Source organism: Epinephelus fuscoguttatus, linkage group LG20 (assembly GCF_011397635.1).
Source record: "Epinephelus fuscoguttatus linkage group LG20, E.fuscoguttatus.final_Chr_v1".
Taxonomy (NCBI): Eukaryota; Metazoa; Chordata; class Actinopteri; order Perciformes; family Serranidae; genus Epinephelus; species Epinephelus fuscoguttatus.
Genome location: NC_064771.1, coordinates 37770215 through 37788700, shown reverse-complemented (window position 1 = coordinate 37788700; position 18486 = coordinate 37770215). Strand labels below are relative to the sequence as shown.

The following is an 18486-nucleotide window of genomic DNA, read 5'->3' as shown; positions in this document are numbered from 1 at the left end:
AACTTTGAATGACGTGTGTCATACGATGATAAAATTACTGTTAATTTAAATGGACTCTGGTGGCTTCGGTGAAAGTAATTTCAGGGCTGTTAGAGTTGAGGTTCGGTGCAATATTCCCCTGAGGGATTATATAAGTCTGTTTCATGGCTGCCGGCTGCAGCGCTCACACAATACTGAATCAGTTTAAGACACAGCTGTTCCAATAAGTCACTAACACACAACAACATGAGATAACAGGGCTCAGGTTGAAACATACCAAAGTTATCCTTTAATGTTACTGTATTTTACGCATTAGGGTGCCTGTTTTTGTTTTGGTCGATATCAAAATTCTACCTTGAGCTTCTACGTGAACTACATACATATGTGATCCTGTCTTGTTTGGTGGACTCTGACAACATCTCTCACCTGTATTTAATCATTTCAGACATGACTCTGAATTTATGATGATTGCAACAGACAAAATTACTTCCCTGTGTTTCCACCAGTTGATGCAATAAGGAAACTCGAGCTGTGAATGAAACCAGACGCCTTTTTTTTTTTTTTTTTTTTTTTTTGCAAATGAAGATACAAATTTTTATTTGCCTACAGAAAATATAGAACACCTCTGAATTCACAGTGGGATGAAAAGTAACAGTAGTCCCAAAAGTACAGGAGCATAAATACGACTTAAACCCAAACATACACCAGATAAACATTCAGAACTTATATTAGCTTTACAAAATATCAGGCTGCTGTAAACAGGTTTATGTTTTCCTTAAAGGGGCAGTTTGGATCTCTTGAAGTTGGGTTGTATGAAGTACTTACACATAGTCGGTGTGTTACCTACAGCAGATGTCAGGCAGCACAGCCACAGTTTGGAGAAGCAGGCTGGAGTACTGACAAGAAAGCTCATACAAACCCACTTCAAAAGATCCAAACTATCCCTTTAAAGTTTCAGATATTAAATCTATTTTTGAGAGGCAAACATTTTAAAAGCAGCAGTGTCATATTGTTGAATTGTCCCTTAATGATCCAGGAGAAACTGACTTCTACTCATTGTTGTGCTGCTGGTTTTGAAACGATAGTTCCGTTTGCAGGTGAAGTGGGAGGAGACGGGCTTTTGAGCCGTAATGGCTCCCCTGGCACCACCAAGGCAACGACATTCTCCTTCTTGGACAACCAGAAAGCCGGGTAAATCGGCTCCAGGAACTCTGCCTGGTAGTTGTGGATGAGCGTCATGGTTTCATCCACGCCGTAGAAAGCCAGGAGGCCCCTTGAGTAGTCCACGTACACCCCGATACGAGTGAACTTCTCCACATTCAGAGGCGTCTCCACGTCGCTGTGCCAGGCGGAGAAGGTGCGGCCGTTCCACTGGAGGCACCAGGAGAAGTTGTTTCCTGTGATGCAGCTGTTGCTCTCGCTGCCTTTGCGGTCGATACTCTTGTAGGTCAGACCGATGTGCGTGCCCTCGCCGCTGATGTCTGCCTCGAAGTAGTGGCGCCCCAGATAGAAGCTCTCTGCTGCCAGAACTTGGCGCCAGTGCTCAAACCTCTCGGGTACGTCAGGGTAAGGATGCTGCCACGGCGTGGTGTTGGTCACCTTCCTGTTTTCCTCCGTCAGCCGCAGGAACTTGTGAGCGGTGTCAGCGTCGAAACTCACCTGGGCGGCGTCTGGGGAGGATTGTGAAAACGTTTACTCATGTTGTAAGTGTGACATAAGACTGTAATCAGGAGGACAAACACCACTGAGGTCACTGGGGTCACATCCTCCATAGTCACAACATAGTAGCCTGACTCGTGACTCTGTACAAAACCACAGTGATGTCATGTTTTCGGATGTCTACAGTATGGCAGTTTATTTAAAGGCCCAGTGTGTAGGATTTAGAGGGTGTATTGGCAGACTTGGAATATAATATAAGTTCAAATAAACATAAGAAGTTTGTGCTCTGGAGAAAGGATCAGCACTCAGTGAATAACCTCCTAAGCCCTATGATAAGCTATTATGGCAAGGCTTAACTATACAGACCAGTGAGCAGTGATAACTAACATGTCTTTGGGGTCATCGGGTGGGAACCTCCTTTCACCAGTGTTTCATCTAGTTGGTCCCACGACACCTCCAGGAGGCTAGACAGTGATCTCTGGCGTCCCAGAGACACTCCCCTAATGCCAGGTCTCACTGCTCCCCGCACCAACCCAACAACCTCCTTTACCTTACTTACACATGGCTTTCTCAGCCCAAACAGCACTGCCACCTTCAACAAACCCAGGCTCCGTACATGCGAGCTCCAGGTAGAGACAGTGCTGATACTACCTTTCCTAGCACATTCACCATACTCTATTTCACACGCTACATAGCATAACTACAATATAAGCTAAAGTTAAAGGAGACAGACAAACTCACAGGCTTTCTCAGCCCAAACAGCACTGCCACCTTCAACAAACCTAGGCTAAAGTATGTTTTCTTTAGCGTATAATCACCTGTAAATAAGGAGCGTTGTGTGATTTCGTTACCTTAAAATGAGCAGTTTATCTCTACATAGGGAGCAGGTCCTTGTCTACAGACATCGCCATGTTGTTTCTATGGTAGCCCACTACGGACAAACCAAACACAGTACGCTTACATGTACAGTGAAGTGGAGCTACAGTCCCAGCTGGACGAGAACATCTGTAGCAGCAATCTTTCATCCATCCAGTAGACCTACTCCACATTACCACCACTATTAAGCAGTCCGTTGGCAATAAGCTTGACACGAAATCAATCTTCCAAGGCAGTAACTCCGTTTGAAAACTTTAATTAAAAAATCAAAAAACAAAGTTACAAGATTCAGTCTTAATTGGCTCAACTAGGCACACCGTCAAAAAACTGTCTTGCTCCTTTGGCTGCTTAACCATCTCTGAGGGCTGTTTGGCTGTGACATCATCAAAGGCATGCCTTAAAGGAGCATTTCCACATCTTTAAAGAAAAACTACCATATGATTCTTACCAATATCAATATGGTTCTTACAGCATCTAACTGGCCTACAGTCCTTGTCCCAGTATACAAGCACGGGAGGGGAATCCATTTATTGAGCCAAGTATGTGCGACTCCTCTACGATAGGTGGAGATATGCCCCCTTTCAGCTTGTTAGTATTGGACCTTTTTCCTGTTGACCTATTACGTCACAGACCAAACAATGGACAAACAAGTTAGCTACGGTTAGCTAGCAGCTAACTGCTACCATGGTGGACAACTTTACAGCTCTGTACATTTGGTGCGTCCAAAAAGTCACGGCTCTGGACCAGTAAACAACACAACCAGTTGTTTGTTAGCGAGACATCACTCTGTTTCCAGCTGCTTTTTAGGACCAAACGTAGGTTTTTCTTTGTCAAGCAGTTGTTGTTTTTCCAACGGACATAGTGCCACAAAAAGCAACTGTTTGTTTATTGAGAAATACTGCTCTTCCAGCTGGAATTGTGCTTGCAAAACCAAACATGTTAGGCCAAAACATGATCTTTATCTGACCATAAAGTGACTTTCGTGCCTAAACCTAACCACAGCCTTGTCGACACGCAACACGTCTCAACATATCCACATAATAATTTAGAAATGTAATGTATGTGTGGTTTGTACAAGAGTACAATGCGTTTTTTTCTGGTTGAGGATGTCAGTTCTTCCACTGCTGACGTTCTTGATTGATAATGGAGGAGGGACTACTATCTCATGGTCATATTCAAACATAAAACACTTACACTTGAGGAAGTCTGCGTGTGTCTCTGGATCTGGTATGGACATGTTCTGTTTGGCTGCAACTATTTCATGAACTGTCGTCTTTATTCCCATTTTATCTGCAATGAAAGAGAACACACGTCAGTCTCTGGTTACACAGTCTGGTTTCATTTGCATACAATTTGTCTTCACATCACAGAGAAACAAGTATGTGCTGTTTTTCAGCTTCTGTAGGCGACACACAGAAGAGGTGTGTCAGAGGCACTCGGGTTGTTTGTTAGCATATTTATTATCTTCAGCTGAGCTGAGCGGCTGTGACAGGCTGAGCATTCCTCACATGTGTGAACACGCTCAGACAGCTATCTGTACATGTGTGGTTTAATGTGATTCCACCCAGCAGCAGAGGTGGGACCAAGTCATCGTTATATAGGTCACAAGTCTCAAGTCTTTGCACTTAAGTCCCAAGTCAAGACTGCCAGCAGCTTTGTTTCCTGTGCTAGCTTTTCTTACCATTCTTGCAGATCTCTTTAACTTTCTCTATGTAAGAGGACACGAGCATGGCACACAACTCCTCTGTGGAGTCGACGATCACGCGGCTGAAGGAATTCAGACGGTCCGTCAGGCCGATGTAGATCCCAGGCAGAGAGATATCAGTGGCTTCTTTCTTCCACTCTGAGTACTCCTGTGAACAAACACAGACATTCAGGAGTGAGATGGATCTTTGCAGCCTGCAGGCATGACTTTGTGCTTTGAGACAAACTATGGCTTCTTATTTCTGAGCCTCTGTGTATTTTTGGGATAATTTTGTCTCCTTTTAGGTCATTGAGTGACTTTTTCATTATTTTGTGTCTCCTTGTGGTTCTTTTGCGTATCTATGGGCTTATTTTACCCGTTTTGTAGTTATTTTGTGGCTCGTTGAGATAATTTTTTGCCCTTTTTGATCATTTTGAGTGTCTTTTTATATGTTTTGCATCTCTTTGTGATAGTTTTGCGTCTTTTCCTGGTCATTTTGTGTTAACTTGGGATACATTTTGTAAGTGAAGGCTAGGGGGCCCTGAGTCTGTGCCCATTCAGTAATCCACCCATGGCCTGGCACATAGGTCCATAAAGTCTCTAGCCTCCGGGTTTACTGTCAAGGTATGTGACTCACTGAATATGTGCAGGCTCCAAGTATTTCCCAAGCATGGGAAATACTAGAAGCAAACCTGAACAGCGTTCCTGGGGCCCTGGTGTAAACGCTGATGCGTCCTGATGTGACCTCGACAAGGACTACGTCATCACCTCAGGACATGGTGGTTGTTTTGGTGACAGCATGCTAACGCTCTATAACTTCCCCATTTTAAGACAAGTTGGACAAAGTGTTGTGTGATCGTCCATCGTTTTGCCTTAAGGAAGAAGACGTGTTGAATTCTGCTGACAGTGATATGACAACTGTACTGAGCCAAGTGCTAATGTGACTAGTGAGCATGCTGGTGAGAATGTGGATGTACTAATGGCGTGCTGGGCCCTTAACTCTCTCAGGTGAGTGACATAGGCAGCAACAAAATCTGAACACAAGTGATCAGCTGAAGACGAACGATAGACACATGTGTGAACGCTGATGTGTCTTGGCTTGTGTTTGGATCACTGAAACGCGTGTTAATACCAGGTGTAAACAGGCTCTCTGACTTCACCCTAAGATAAGGTAAGGTAAGGTAAGGTAAGATAAGATAAGGTAAACTTTAAAGTCCTCGAGGGGTAATTTGAGATACAGTCATCATGAGAACAACAAAACAGACAGTACATAACATAACACACAGAATCCAGTATCACACACTGTCAGGGGTCAATCATGGACATCAGTGGTCACTGCTGGTTAAGATAAGTGGTAGACGGGACAAAGGACGATCTGCAACGCTTAGTGCTACTTTTAGGACGGCAAAACCTCCGCCCTGATGGGAACATCTGAAACTCAACATGGAGGGGCTGTTGAGAGTCTGAGCTTTAGAGGTGACCCTCTCTTCATACAGATGCTGGAGGTTATTCAAAGTAACACCGGTGATCTTGTTCTTGTTTTTTAGGCTCAGATGACCAAACCAACAGACGATGTTCTCCGACCCAGGTGGTGTTTCTGTTACCTGTAAGAAATCCACATCGTTTTTGTTCTTGGAGAGCTTCTCCATCTGCCCCTGCGTCTTCTTCAGCTCTGTGCACCTCTGCTCCAGGTGGACCCGGATGCCCTCGGCCTGCCTCAGCGCCTGCTTCTCCTCGCCCTCCAGGATCTCCGTCACCTCCCGCTTCGCCCTCTCCACAACCGCCTGCAGCTCCTCGAACTGGCTCTCAATCACCGCTCGCACCTCGGTCACAGATTGCTGCGGGAGAGTCAAGTTTTATTTGTACAGCTCAGACCTTTGATTCAGACATGGGAAAACTCCCCTAAAAACTTTTAGTTTCAGATCACGCTGTGTGGGCGGAGCATTCTTTACACTGTGAGTCAGTAAGCGATGCATATCAAAAGCTCCGACAGGTAACAGGTCAGGAATGCATCAGGTCACATGATAATGTGACATAACTTCCAGCTCAGTGGGGGAACGCTTCGTTGCTTCACTACCACCTGAAAACACTGGTTTCCTCCCATGCCTCAGGCGGTGCAGCTTAGGTGGCTTCTCACCGCAGGGCTTATAGGATGGTGTCATCTGAGACAAGAATAGCTGCTGCCAGCTGTTATTTCATTAAGTATTGTGACATCCCTGTGACACAGGTGAGCTCAGTTCACATTAGTCACACTGGTGTGTTACCTCAATAGAAACTGTGTTGAGCTGAAGTTTGTTGATGGCGTTCTCTCCCGCCGTCACCGTCTTCGCCATCTCCGTCTGCTTCTCCCTCAGCTCCCTCTGTGAACAAACACAGATCAGAACAGAAACCACAACCATGCTGTCATGCTGAAAATATGCCCGATCCTAACAGTGAATGTATTCAGCAGATGTAAATATTTAGGTTGTTTCTGCAGGAAAACGGTGTTTCCCAGTTTCCTCTCCTGTCTGTAGGAGGTGGAGGGTGGAGGGGGGTCACGCATCCTACTCTACTCTCTGATATCTGTAGACTTCAGAGCGTGGACTTGTCTGAATTCCTCGGGCAGGTTCAGGCGACTCCGGAGTTGAGGCTGGAGTCAAGGTAAATTCTTTTCCATGAAGTTTAGACCCTGAGGGGAACACTGCATCTCCACTGGTTGAGACTGTGACAGGGCATCACGTCTATGCCTGTTACCAACCTGACTTCCCCAACATTATTATATATACACACCCTACAGCTGAATCGCATTGTCTGAGGAATGTCATAAAGGGAGGGGTACAAGACGGGGATGCCGTTTCTCCTCACTCTTCTTTGTAACAACAAAGTGTCAGTGAGTTATGCAAGTTATGTGACGAATGCCCACGATGCAGTTGGAGTTGAAGAACATTTGTCAAAACAGGCAAAAATCAATATCAGTTTATTTGCAGATGATCTTTTGATGTATGTGTCACAAGGTGGAAGTGATATTTTTATTGTGTTTAATCTTTTCAGTGTGTTTTATCGTGCATGTTTTTATTGTGCTTGGTTTTACTGGCGGAGGGGAGGGCTTCAGACTTCAGCAATAAAGGTGCTGAAAAAAAGAGGCCAGGTGTGTCGGTTCGGGAAGGACAGCCAGAGAGAATACTCAAGAGGACGGCTTGAGGGGAGCAGAGAAAGCGCGAAGGAAGCAGCACCAGGGGACAACGATGAGACAACACCACGTTGGAAGCAGCAGTGGTTGGCAGTCTATCAGGCGTGGCCCACCAAGAGAGGCTGGTGCAGAGGAGCGATCATTGACCACAGCACTTCGGCGCTTCGAAACCTGTCAGAGTCAATATCATCCCCTCACAGAGCCGGAGAGCCACCATTTTAGACGTGCGCATGTGCGAGTCGAGAGGGCGGGTATCTGTCAATCATTTTTAATGTGGCTAATCAAAGGTTCACAATCCCCTGTCAGTCAAAAACTTCACAGTAGTGGGAGTAGTCAACATTTCAACTAGCTAGCTATGCTAGTGAATGCAGTAGAATACAGTAACTTCAACCACTGCTCATTTTAGAAGGACCACCATGAGAAAATGTGTTCTTTGTTTCAATGATAGCGCAGTGAACTAACAATGAATTATGGTTGTTTGTTTCTGGCTGCCAGCATTAGCTAGCACACTAGCTAGGTTAGCTAAAAAGTTTGGAGTGGTCCTCCTAAAGTGAACTGTAGTGAAAGTTGTTATATTATCTATTGATCCATGATTCAGGCGCTGATAAGGAGACAGCGTTAGCTAGCAGGCTAGCGCGCTAGGTAGTAGCAAAGTTTTCTATTTCTGCATTAAACAAAAATTTATGAGCGCAAGGCTAACGTTATTTTTACAGTAACAATCTTAAATATGTATTTAGCAATCCGTCCGTACAACATACAACTCAAGAGTCTGGTACTCGCGCATGTGCACGTCTAAAACAGTGGTGGGTCTCCGGCGCTGCAGGTGGATGTTTCTCAGCAGAGTTGAGAGCTCGATCTGCCCGACTACGTGACATGGGTGTAACGGGTCATAGTGCTGTGGACCAGTGGCTGCCGAATGTCTTTGTTACAGGTTGCCTGTGGATGCGTGGACTTCAGACACAGAAGAATGGAGCGCCGCAACACCATTTTGGCAAGAGCCTGCTGCCAGATAACTGGACCAAGATCAGCTGATTGTTTTAATTCTCGTTTCACATTTTTACGTGGGCCTGTTATGTTTTTTATATGACTATTGCTTTGTTTTTAATAAATAATATTTTAGTATTTTAACTTAATTTCTTTCAGGATCTTATCTACACCACTGGTGGGTCTGTACTGTAATTATTTTAATTTTTGGAATAAATTATTTTTCAACTTGACTTGCACTGTGTGGTTATTTCAGTGTTTCTCTTCGCCCGATTTTAAAATCTACTCGGTATACCCTACCCCCTCTTACATATATAATAAACTTGGAAAAATCTGTGCCTACTTAACTGAATTGTAAATAAATATTTCATCTCAGAGTAAAAACAGTAATATTTGTGAGTGTTTGTGCCCATATGCACCTGCACTCAGCCTGGTATGGATTCATATTGATGACCTGAGTCTATTCTCAAAACCACCTGTTAGTATCCATTTGTCTTAAGTTAAAATGTCTAAATACTATAAAATGTACAGTAAAAACTCATCAACCTGACTTCACAAAGCCACGTTAGCACTCAGTGAGTATAATCTGTATAATCAGACCTGTATCTGCCTCCAAAGATCACAAACTTGACTTTGACGTTTTCTTCATGTGTGTTTATTTAACTCATCCACCACTTTAAGCTCTGGATGATTTGTAGTGACACGAGGCCGAAGCAGGAGCAGAGCTCTGTGCTGACAGCGAACATCAGCAGAAATACCTCAGTGCTAAACAGGTACAGCAGATCTGCCGTTTGGCACTGTGACAAGAAATATCTGTTTTATTTTATTAGAGGTGAGAACCTAACAGCTGCTCATCTTTTATATCCAGAGGGAATCTGTCGCAATTAGCTGCTGTGGTTTATGTCTCCTGGATCACATTTTAGTCACAGTGCTGGAGAATAAATACCCAACAATTAAAAACACAGAAGGTCGTTTTGAATCCTCAGACTAAAAATATTCAGTCTGCTGCTGTGAAGAGGAGCAAACTGTTATCGATCACGTGTCCACGTTTGGTCATGGACTTTCCACGTCCACATATGACGTCCAAGGTACCCTGGGTGTGTTGGTTGTTGACGTTCTGGGACGCCGTGTCAACTTCAGCCTGTTACATGCATTGTCTGTTTTCAAAATACACTTCTGTTTTCACAGGAAATGTACAGTTTGATACAGTCTCTTTCAAAATAAAAGCACTACGTCGGCACAACACTGTGAATTGACATTTTTCCCCCTTCAACTACAAACGCTCGTGGTTACGTTTAGCTAACGGACATGTGGTTGGTATTAGGAAAAGAGAGCAGGGTTTGGCTTTATGATCTTACAGGAAGCGTATTTTGCCAACGTGAAAGATTTTTTCGTCTGTGTCTGACACCAGGAGTCACTGCCCAAGCACCGGATTTCGGCGACTTTGGAGTGAGACCGGGTGTATGACTTTGTCACCGGGAGGTGGAGGGGATGGTGGATGGTGTGACACCTTGGCACCACGCCTGGGCTGCAGACCGCTCTTTGAGGTCCCGTTTATACGACGAAGATTTCAACTGAAAACAGTAAACTTTAGTTGCGTTTTTGGCCGATCGTTTACACGACAGCGGCGTTTTGGGTGCCTGAAAACGCAATGTTGGAAACGGCAGCGTCTCTGTTGTCATGTAAACTTGCAATATGCAGTTCCTCTGAAAAGGGAGACTTTTCTCACATGCTCATTACGGTTCAGTCACTAGGCATGCACGGGAAAGTCGACCATCACAACAACAGTGGCGGACTCCCGAGCTCTGCTTGTGCTGCTCACCCTGTTGAATTTATCAATGCTTCCCCATCATAGTGTAGATTTACTGTAGCGACTCCACCTCGTCGTCCGTCCAGACAAACGTTCATGCGGCTGCCATTTTGTTTGTTTGTACATCACCGCTCTGTAGAAGGAAGCGTAAGCGTCACACCGCCAACTACTGGCCTGGCATGTATACTGTTATTGTTATCAAAACATTATTGTCTAAACGCAAAACATTTTCAAAACAAAAATGAGAAAGGATTCTGTTTTCAGTGGATCGTTTTTGTGTAAACATGGCCTGAGACCAACAAACAACAAAAGCAGTTGTTTTTTAGTGAGACATTGCTGCGTCTTCCAGCAGCTTTTGGTAACACTTCATAAGACAGCACGCGTTTTAGAGTGTACCTCTCGCCCACTTTCCCGGGAGTGAGCATATAACTCCCAGGAACTTACATGTACTTTCCCACCAGGAAAGTATGTGGTAAGTGACGGGGAGGAGTTATACCCTAACTGCCGGGGAAGTACATGTAAGTTCCCGGGAGTGAGCATATAACTCCCGGGAACTTACATGTACTTCCCCGGCAGTTAGGGTATAACTCCTCCCCGTGGGCGAGAGGTACACTCTAAAACGCGTGCTGTCTTATGAAGTGTTACCCAGATTTTAAGCCCCTGAATGTGGGTGACTTTAACACCAACCCATCGCTATTTTTACAGCAGCAATGGCAACATGATAAGCGGTTGTTTTACTGCGTTTCCAGCAGGATTGTGGCCCAAAAGTGGGTTTCTAAGCAAATACGTAATATTTTCCAAACTATTTCTACCTAAACATAACCACAAATTAGCGTAGTCATGTCCGCTAAATAATAATGTACGAATATATCTGTGATTTGCAGAAATGTACAATGCCAACATTTTTTCTTGCACCTGGTTTGACAGGAAGCAGATTTATGGCCCTGCAACCACAGCAGCAGTGCACAGTAGAAACAGCTGTCTAATGAGCTCTATGAAAAGAGGATGTTTAGTGTGTAAATGTGGGAGGTGAACTCTGAACAGGAAGTCATCTCACTCTGTTGTCTTCATGTCTAATGTCTGCTCTGTGGAAATGAACCTCTTTGAACGGGAAGAGCTGAAAATGTGAGATGATTTCCTCTTCAGCAGAATCTATTTACATATAAACTTAAATATTTCCCTTCTTGTTTTCTATTCAAACACAATCAGATTTCCTCACGCAGGTCACCAACAGCAACGGCCGTGAACTCAAAGTGGCGTTTGTGGTATTTTCACCTACATTCCCAAACACCTTCCCGACACTACAGGCCTCCCGACTCTGTTTGCTTTACGGCTCTAATGAAGCACTTTGAGGTTTTGCAACAAAACACTCTGCAAATAACAGGTGGAGGCTAAAAGCTGCAGGAATCTGGAGTGGACTGTTGAACCTGAGGGTCAGGAACTGTCAGAAAGAGAGACGAATGACTCTTTAGCTGAAGCTCGAGCTTTTTCTGTGCGTCAGAGGGGAGAAATAGATCCGAGCGTTGAGTTTCCAGAGTGCTGGAAAGCCAAAATATCTTGTTAATCACACAGAGCGAGCCGGTGATTTGATGACCTTTACAGAGGATATAAATCAGAATTACTCTCCTAATTGGGATTAAAGCGATCAGAGCTGCAATGTTGGACATGTGAGAACAACTGTGATGCATTTTGAAGATCCCCTCTCCTCTGGTGCTGAAGGTTACATCCATCAGAGCCTCTCAGTTTGACATATATCTCTCTCCAATGTGAGAGCAGCAGCCTGGGGACGATTTAACGATGATTTCAGAGCTACTGAGATCAACTGCACTTGTTTTGATGTTGAAAAACTTTATTTATTACTCGAAGGCAGTTATTTAAGTCCTCATGACCGCTCACACTGTAATGGACTCAGCCTTCTTTGCCACAGATTGAAAAATCGATAGCAACAGAAAACACACAGAGATGTCAGATAACAAAACCACTCTGGAGGCCGGGTGTAATCTGAGACTGGTGTGTGCAAAGACTGCTGCAGCTAAGTATGATTCATAATAATTACTGTCTGTTTAATAATTCAGTTTATAAAATGACAATCTCGGTCTGTAAATTACTATTTTGTCCAATTAAGAGTAAAAAAAAATCCAAAGACATTTAATTTACAATGATGTAAAGCAGAGAAGTGATGTGGAACCAGTGAATTTGTGACATTTGGCTTGATAAATGATTTCAGATTGTAGTTTCTGACCTGAGGGTCAGGATCCAAGAAGGTTTTTTTTCCGGACTTCCCAGCTTTTGTTTCCTGTGAAATAGTGGCTACTCTGACCTCTGCGGGTTTCTAAAAATCCTTCAAAGAGGATAAATCTGTGAAGAAAAAATGACTCTTTGGTTTGTGTCCACGCTGAGAAACAACCTGTGATGAGGGTCTGTTTCAATAATTTAAAATATTTAGATGTATGAACCAAAACTTCTGAAAGGGAAATGACAGAGAATTTAAGAAAAACTTGCCTCTATCTGACTGCGAGCCTCCGTCACAGGCATGGTGTTGTGGCCCTTGTGCTCCTCCGTCACACAGTCCTGACAGACGCAGCAGGCGTCAGCGCAGCAGTAAAGCTCCAGGGGCCAGTTGTGGCTCTCGCAGGTCCGTCTCTCGATGTCCCTGAGCGGCTCCACCAGCCGGTGGTTGTTGAACTTGGGGTTCTCCAGGTGAGGCCGGAGGTGAGCCTCACAGTACGACACCAGGCAGGTGAGGCAGGACTTGAGGGCCCTGCAGGGGCTCTCAATGCAGGAGTCGCACACCACATCGTCGGGGCCCAGAGGTTCCACCTTCACCTCCTCTTCTTTTACCTCCTCTTCTTTTGCTCCGTTTTTCACCTCTCCATCTGTCTGCTCCTTCTCCTCCTTCTGCTCCTCCACCTCAGGCTTCTTGGGGTCCTCAGACTCCTTCAGGTCTTCTTGGATTTTGGTCTCCTCTGCAGCCTTAGGGTCCGGACTCTGCTCCTCTTTACTCTTGATCACAGCTTCAGCCTCTGTCCCGTTCTGTTTGGGAGCGTCTGCAGGCTCAGGCTTGTCCGGGCTCTGGAGACACTGAGGACATCCTTTACTTTTGTCCCCGAGACAGGAGCCACACTGCTGCTGCTGCTGCTGGTTCGAGGTGGGAGCCTCTGTATCGGCCATGTCTTCAGCCTGTCTCTGTCAGCCCGGCCTCACTTCCACTCCTCTTATGCTCTCTGAGAATAACTGGCTCAGCCACTTCTGTCAGCCGGTAGTTCCTGGATCACACTGAGGAGCCTGGGAGGCCACACCTAGAGGATGTGAACAGTCATGGCTCGTAGTTTCAGTCTAAAAGCTCTCCGCCCCCTCAGCCCTGAGCAGTGATACACCCCCACGCACAATCACTGCCCTCCCCTTCCCTGGAGGAGACAGAAGCCGCAGGGTGGAGCCCGCACTGTAAACCAGGAACACAGAGGTGTAGAGTTGCATTCCCCAACATGCACTATGTTTGGACTGAAACTGATTGTTGATTGTTTTAATCTCACCTCACACACAGACTCAGTGTTCCTCTGATGTCTCTGTCTCGGCCTGATTGAACTGTCCTGATGAAACTGAGGAAATCATGTCTGCAGCCGTTTGTCTGTCTGTTCGCCTGCTTCCTCTCTTACATCATGTGAGCATTGAAACTGCTCCAAAGTTCAAGTGGAAAATCCAGTGAAAATGTAAATACAGAGTGAATGAAGTAAATGAGAGCAGATGCTGCCACCAAGTGACCACAGCCTGACGTCAGCAGAGAAACTAAAGAGGAACACGTGTGTGAAAAAGTGAAGATGAAGTGACTCATGTCTTCCTCCTCATTTAGGGCAGCTGTCATGTGGTCATGTGATTAATCGCATGTGTGTTCAGCCAATCAGAGACATGGGTGTGACCTCTGGCTGCCCCATATTTTTGTTTTAAAAAAATCTTTACATCATTACATGTTTTATTTGTGACTTTATTCTGCAAAGGCCAAAAGGATTTTAAAGGAACATGTCACCCACAAAGTTCCCATTTACTGTGTGTGACGTTGTCATGGAGACAACTTTGTTGTTCTCACTTCACGGTGAACAAAAGGTCCAAAAACACACAGAAATATTTGATATACGTTTCTTCCCTGTTCCAAAACCAAAATCAAACCCTGAAAAGTGTAGGGTTAGCTAACGTTAGCTAGCTACTGAAGATACAGCCTACAGAATGTATACACATGCTGCTTTTGCTTTGTAATGATTCTAACTGCGCGTTCACACCAAACGCGATGGACGTGATGTCATCGACGGTAACGTGAGTATCGCGTTGCTTGATCACAAATGTCACCTTTTTGATCATCGCTTCGTTGCTTCAATCGCGATGACGCAACCCTCCTCCCGCAATTTTCTTCACCTCCCGCTATTTTCTCGTCAACCATGGCTGAGTTAACTACCGTAGCTGCTCTTTATCTGTTGTGGACATCTGATTTGGATCGGAGACCCAAACGCCGCCGTGTCTGGGTTCACAATATCCTCCAGAAACGCACACAGCTGGGTGAATATCATCACCTCCTGCAAGAGGTTATGCTGATCTGTTCTGTACGACATCTATTGCACGTCTGTCCGTCCTGGAAGAGGGATCCCTCCTCAGTTGCTCTTCCTGAGGTTTCTACCGTTTTTTCCCCGTTAAAGGGTTTTTTGGGGAGTTTTTCCTGATCAGCTGTGAGGGTCATAAGGACAGAGGGATGTGGTATGCTGTAAAGCCCTGTGAGGCAAATTGTGATTTGTGATATTGGGCTGTATAAATAAAATTGAAATTGAAATTGAAATTGAAGAGCTGCGTCTGGATGACGGTCATTTTCAGCGGTACTTCAGGCTGACGCTGGCCCAGTTTGAGGACCTGTTGGCCCGTATCTCCCGCCTGGACACCAACTACAGGCGCTCCATCCCAGCTGCGGAGCGCCTGTCCATCTGTCTCCGGTTAGTTGCTTATAATTCCTTTATGAATGGTTGGATATCAACGCTGATTGGATGTCGCGGCACAGCGTCACGCGATGTCGCTTGCAAAGTTCAAATTTTTCAACTTCAAGCGACACACGCGATGAGGCGATGGACTCGTCATCGCTTCATCGCATCGCTCTTATCGCCTGAAACGCGTCGCCCGAAGTGACATCGTGTCATTTACATTGATTTTGAATGGAAACTTGTGGCGTTCATCGCGTCCATCGTGTTTGGTGTGAACGCACAGTAACAGTGAAACAAAGAGCGACCCTGCTGTGCAGGAACCAGTGAAGGGAAGCAGGGAAACTTTGCTCACATTCAACCAGCTGTGTGTTATCGCAGTGTGTGTCATCACAGTGTGTGTGTGTCATCACAGTGTGTGTCATCACAGTGTGTGCAGATGAAGGTTGCTGGTTCACTTTAACACTGTGATCTGTAGCCTATAAACACAAACACATGGCATTTCACTGACACCGTACTTGGGGACACACGTGTGTTTGAACTCTGCTTGTGCCTCCCAATGAGCAGAGTTCAAACAGTTGCTTTGAACAGAGTGTACCTAATAAAGTGGTCGCTGAGTGGATAATGTCAATGGATCAAATGATGAGGTCACAATGTGAAAGGAGCGTGAATATAACCAATGAATGTGTTCAGACTCAGTGTTTAAAGTGTGTTCTGCTGCCACCCAGTGGACAAAAAAATCTATTAACACTGCTTTAAGTATTTTTACACCACAAACAAAATTTAATGAAAAGCTTTATTGTTATGTGTCGGTAAATCCACAATTTTAAATATAGCTCTCGATATGTTTTGATTAAAGCATGGAGAGTTTAATTTACGTGAATAAATGTTCAATTATTTAATGAGGAATGTCACTGAAAGAAGAACCTCGTACAGGCAGCTCAGACGCTTGTGTCAATAAAGGCAAAAAAAGCATTTCTGAAATTATGAAATTTATTAACAGAAAAACGAACACGCTGAGACGCCTCTTTGTGCTGATGTGCTGCAGCTACAGTGAAGTCAAGGAGCTGAACATTTACAGCAGCAGCATTAAACACAGAGGGTTAACTAGCACAGGAAGTTAACTTGAGAGGTTTTGTTTGTTCAGTATTTAAAACACACACATTTTATTCCATTACAACTTAAGAGACTGTTTTGTTACAGTAACACGACTGAGGAACACTCCTCTTTACATCTGATTAAAGGCAGCAGACTTGATGAGAAGATCATCGGGCCTCATGCAGAAACTTTCTCTTAAATTTCTCTTAATTTTCAAAACCCTCCCAGTCTGCTCATCTGCAGCTGTGCTGAGTGATGAATCCCACTTGATCATAAGTAACCTATTAGCACCAGAAATGGCCCCTGAACACTGTGAAACAGCAGGTGTTGTGCTGTGTGCAAATACTCTTACACACCATGTCCTAACTGGATGACACGTGAGTGAGCGTCAGAAACTAAATCAGTTTGATTGCATTGTTTTCTATTGCACCGTCCTAACCACCTGGGAAACGGCACGCCATCTCGAGCTAAACTTTTGTCTGACATATAACAAAATAAAGTTAAAGTTAGTTAGTTAACAGAATAAAGTTCAGTGAGCACACAGTGTCACACGTGTTTCTATTATTATTCCCACAACATCGTTAAACACAGTCTCTTTACACTTCTGCCATCAGGCAGACGCTACAGGAGCGTGAAATCCAGGACAAGACTGACACAGCTTCCACCCACAGGCCATCAGACTGCTGAATAACAGCATCAAGCGCTGCCACCGTCTGAGACACAGCTGCCTCAAGGTGGTTTGTTTAAATTACATGATGGACGTCTGTATTTATCAGATCCATTGTGGACAGAGAGCGTCCAGTGTAACGTGATGTGGTACGACACTCTGACGCTCACATCCAGCTAGGACACGGGGTAACACTTTACTTGAAGGTATCTACATAAGGGTGACATGACACTGTCATAACTATGACATGACACTGTCATGAACCTGTCATGAACATGATGTACATGTCGTAAACGTTTATGACTGCTGTCATTAAGTGTCATCCAGTTTTTGTCATGACAAGTTGACATAGTTTGGGTTGTCTTGATTATGACAACTTGACATTGATTAAAGTGACATTACCAGAAGTTGTCTTTGTCATGACAAGCTGACATTAAATTTGTTTGGGATGTCCTTATAATGACAGCTTGACATTAACCAGAAGTTGTCTTTGTCATGACAATAGTAATCATTATGTCAGTTTGTCATTGACACAAAAAGAGGTGCATTTCTTGTTAATGTCAAGTTGTCATGACAAAGACATCTTCTGGTAATGTCACTTTGATTAATGTCAACTTGATTAACAACACATTAACAGAAGTTGTCTTCATGACAATAGTAATCATTATGTCAAGCTGTCATTATAACGACATCCCAAACAAATCTAATGTCAGCTTGTCATGACAAAGACAACTTCTGGTAATGTCACTTTAATCAATGTCAAGTTGTCATAATCAAGACAACCCAAACTATGTCAACTTGTCATTACAAAAACTGGATGACAGCAGTTATAAACGTTTACGACATGTACATCATGTTCATGACAGGTTCATGACAGTGTCATGTCATAGTTATGACAGTGTCATGTCACTCTTATGTAGATACCTTCAAGTAAAGTGTTACTGGACACAGAGTCACACGTGCCCAAGACTTGGAGACATGTCACCAGAATAGACTCTAGTCTGTCTGTACCGTACTGCTCGGTCGAAACGGGGCTTAAGAAGAAGAAGAACGGGGCGTTGGCAGCGTAGTGGATAGTGCCGGCGCCCCATGTACAAAGGCCTTGCCTCACCGCAGCGGCCACGGGTTTGAATCTGGCTTGCGGCCCTTTGCTGCATGTCAGTCCCCACTCTCTCTCTGTCTCCCCATTTCACTCTGTCCTGTCATTAAAGGCAAAAAGCCCCAAAAAATAATCTTAATGGAAAAAAAAGTGAAACTGATGCACCGTTAAATGAACTTAAATTAAATGTGATTTTACAGGAAAATCAAAAACCCAACAACAGCACAAAAATGTGTGATGCTGTAAATACAGCGCAGCAGAGAGATGATGTTTTTCTGTCGGCTGACATGGAAGTCAGCGTCGCCCTGGTTCCCTCGTCAAAAACCTGACGGGATTTTTCCATTGGATTATTCCAGAACGTAAGCTCTGTGGCTAACAAACGTTTGTGTTTTGTTCAGCAGGAAAATCTTCACTTATAAACACCACTATCATGATTTGTGAAAATGCAATTACCAGAAATAATAAGCTAACGTTAGGCCATAAGAACGATACTACTTAACGTCGCC

General features: G+C 44.4%; 1 protein-coding gene across 2 annotated transcripts; it reads right to left on the bottom strand.

The window, feature by feature from the left end:
• Positions 1 to 560: 560 nt before the first annotated feature.
• trim16 (tripartite motif containing 16) lies at positions 561 to 13551 on the bottom strand. 2 transcript variants are annotated; one of them, XM_049563301.1, is made up of 6 exons: positions 12664 to 13551; positions 6463 to 6558; positions 5803 to 6036; positions 4196 to 4367; positions 3709 to 3804; positions 561 to 1649 (listed from the first exon to the last, which is right to left on the bottom strand). In XM_049563301.1, exons 1-6 carry the CDS (start codon positions 13330 to 13332, stop codon positions 1033 to 1035), a joined length of 1884 nt encoding a protein of 627 aa, XP_049419258.1. In that variant the 5' UTR covers positions 13333 to 13551; the 3' UTR covers positions 561 to 1032. The 2 variants fall into 2 exon arrangements, with proteins under 2 accessions (XP_049419258.1, XP_049419259.1); XM_049563302.1 differs by lacking the exon at positions 5803 to 6036 and having other exon boundaries at positions 12664 to 13515.
• Between the last annotated feature and the right edge of the window lie 4935 nt (positions 13552 to 18486).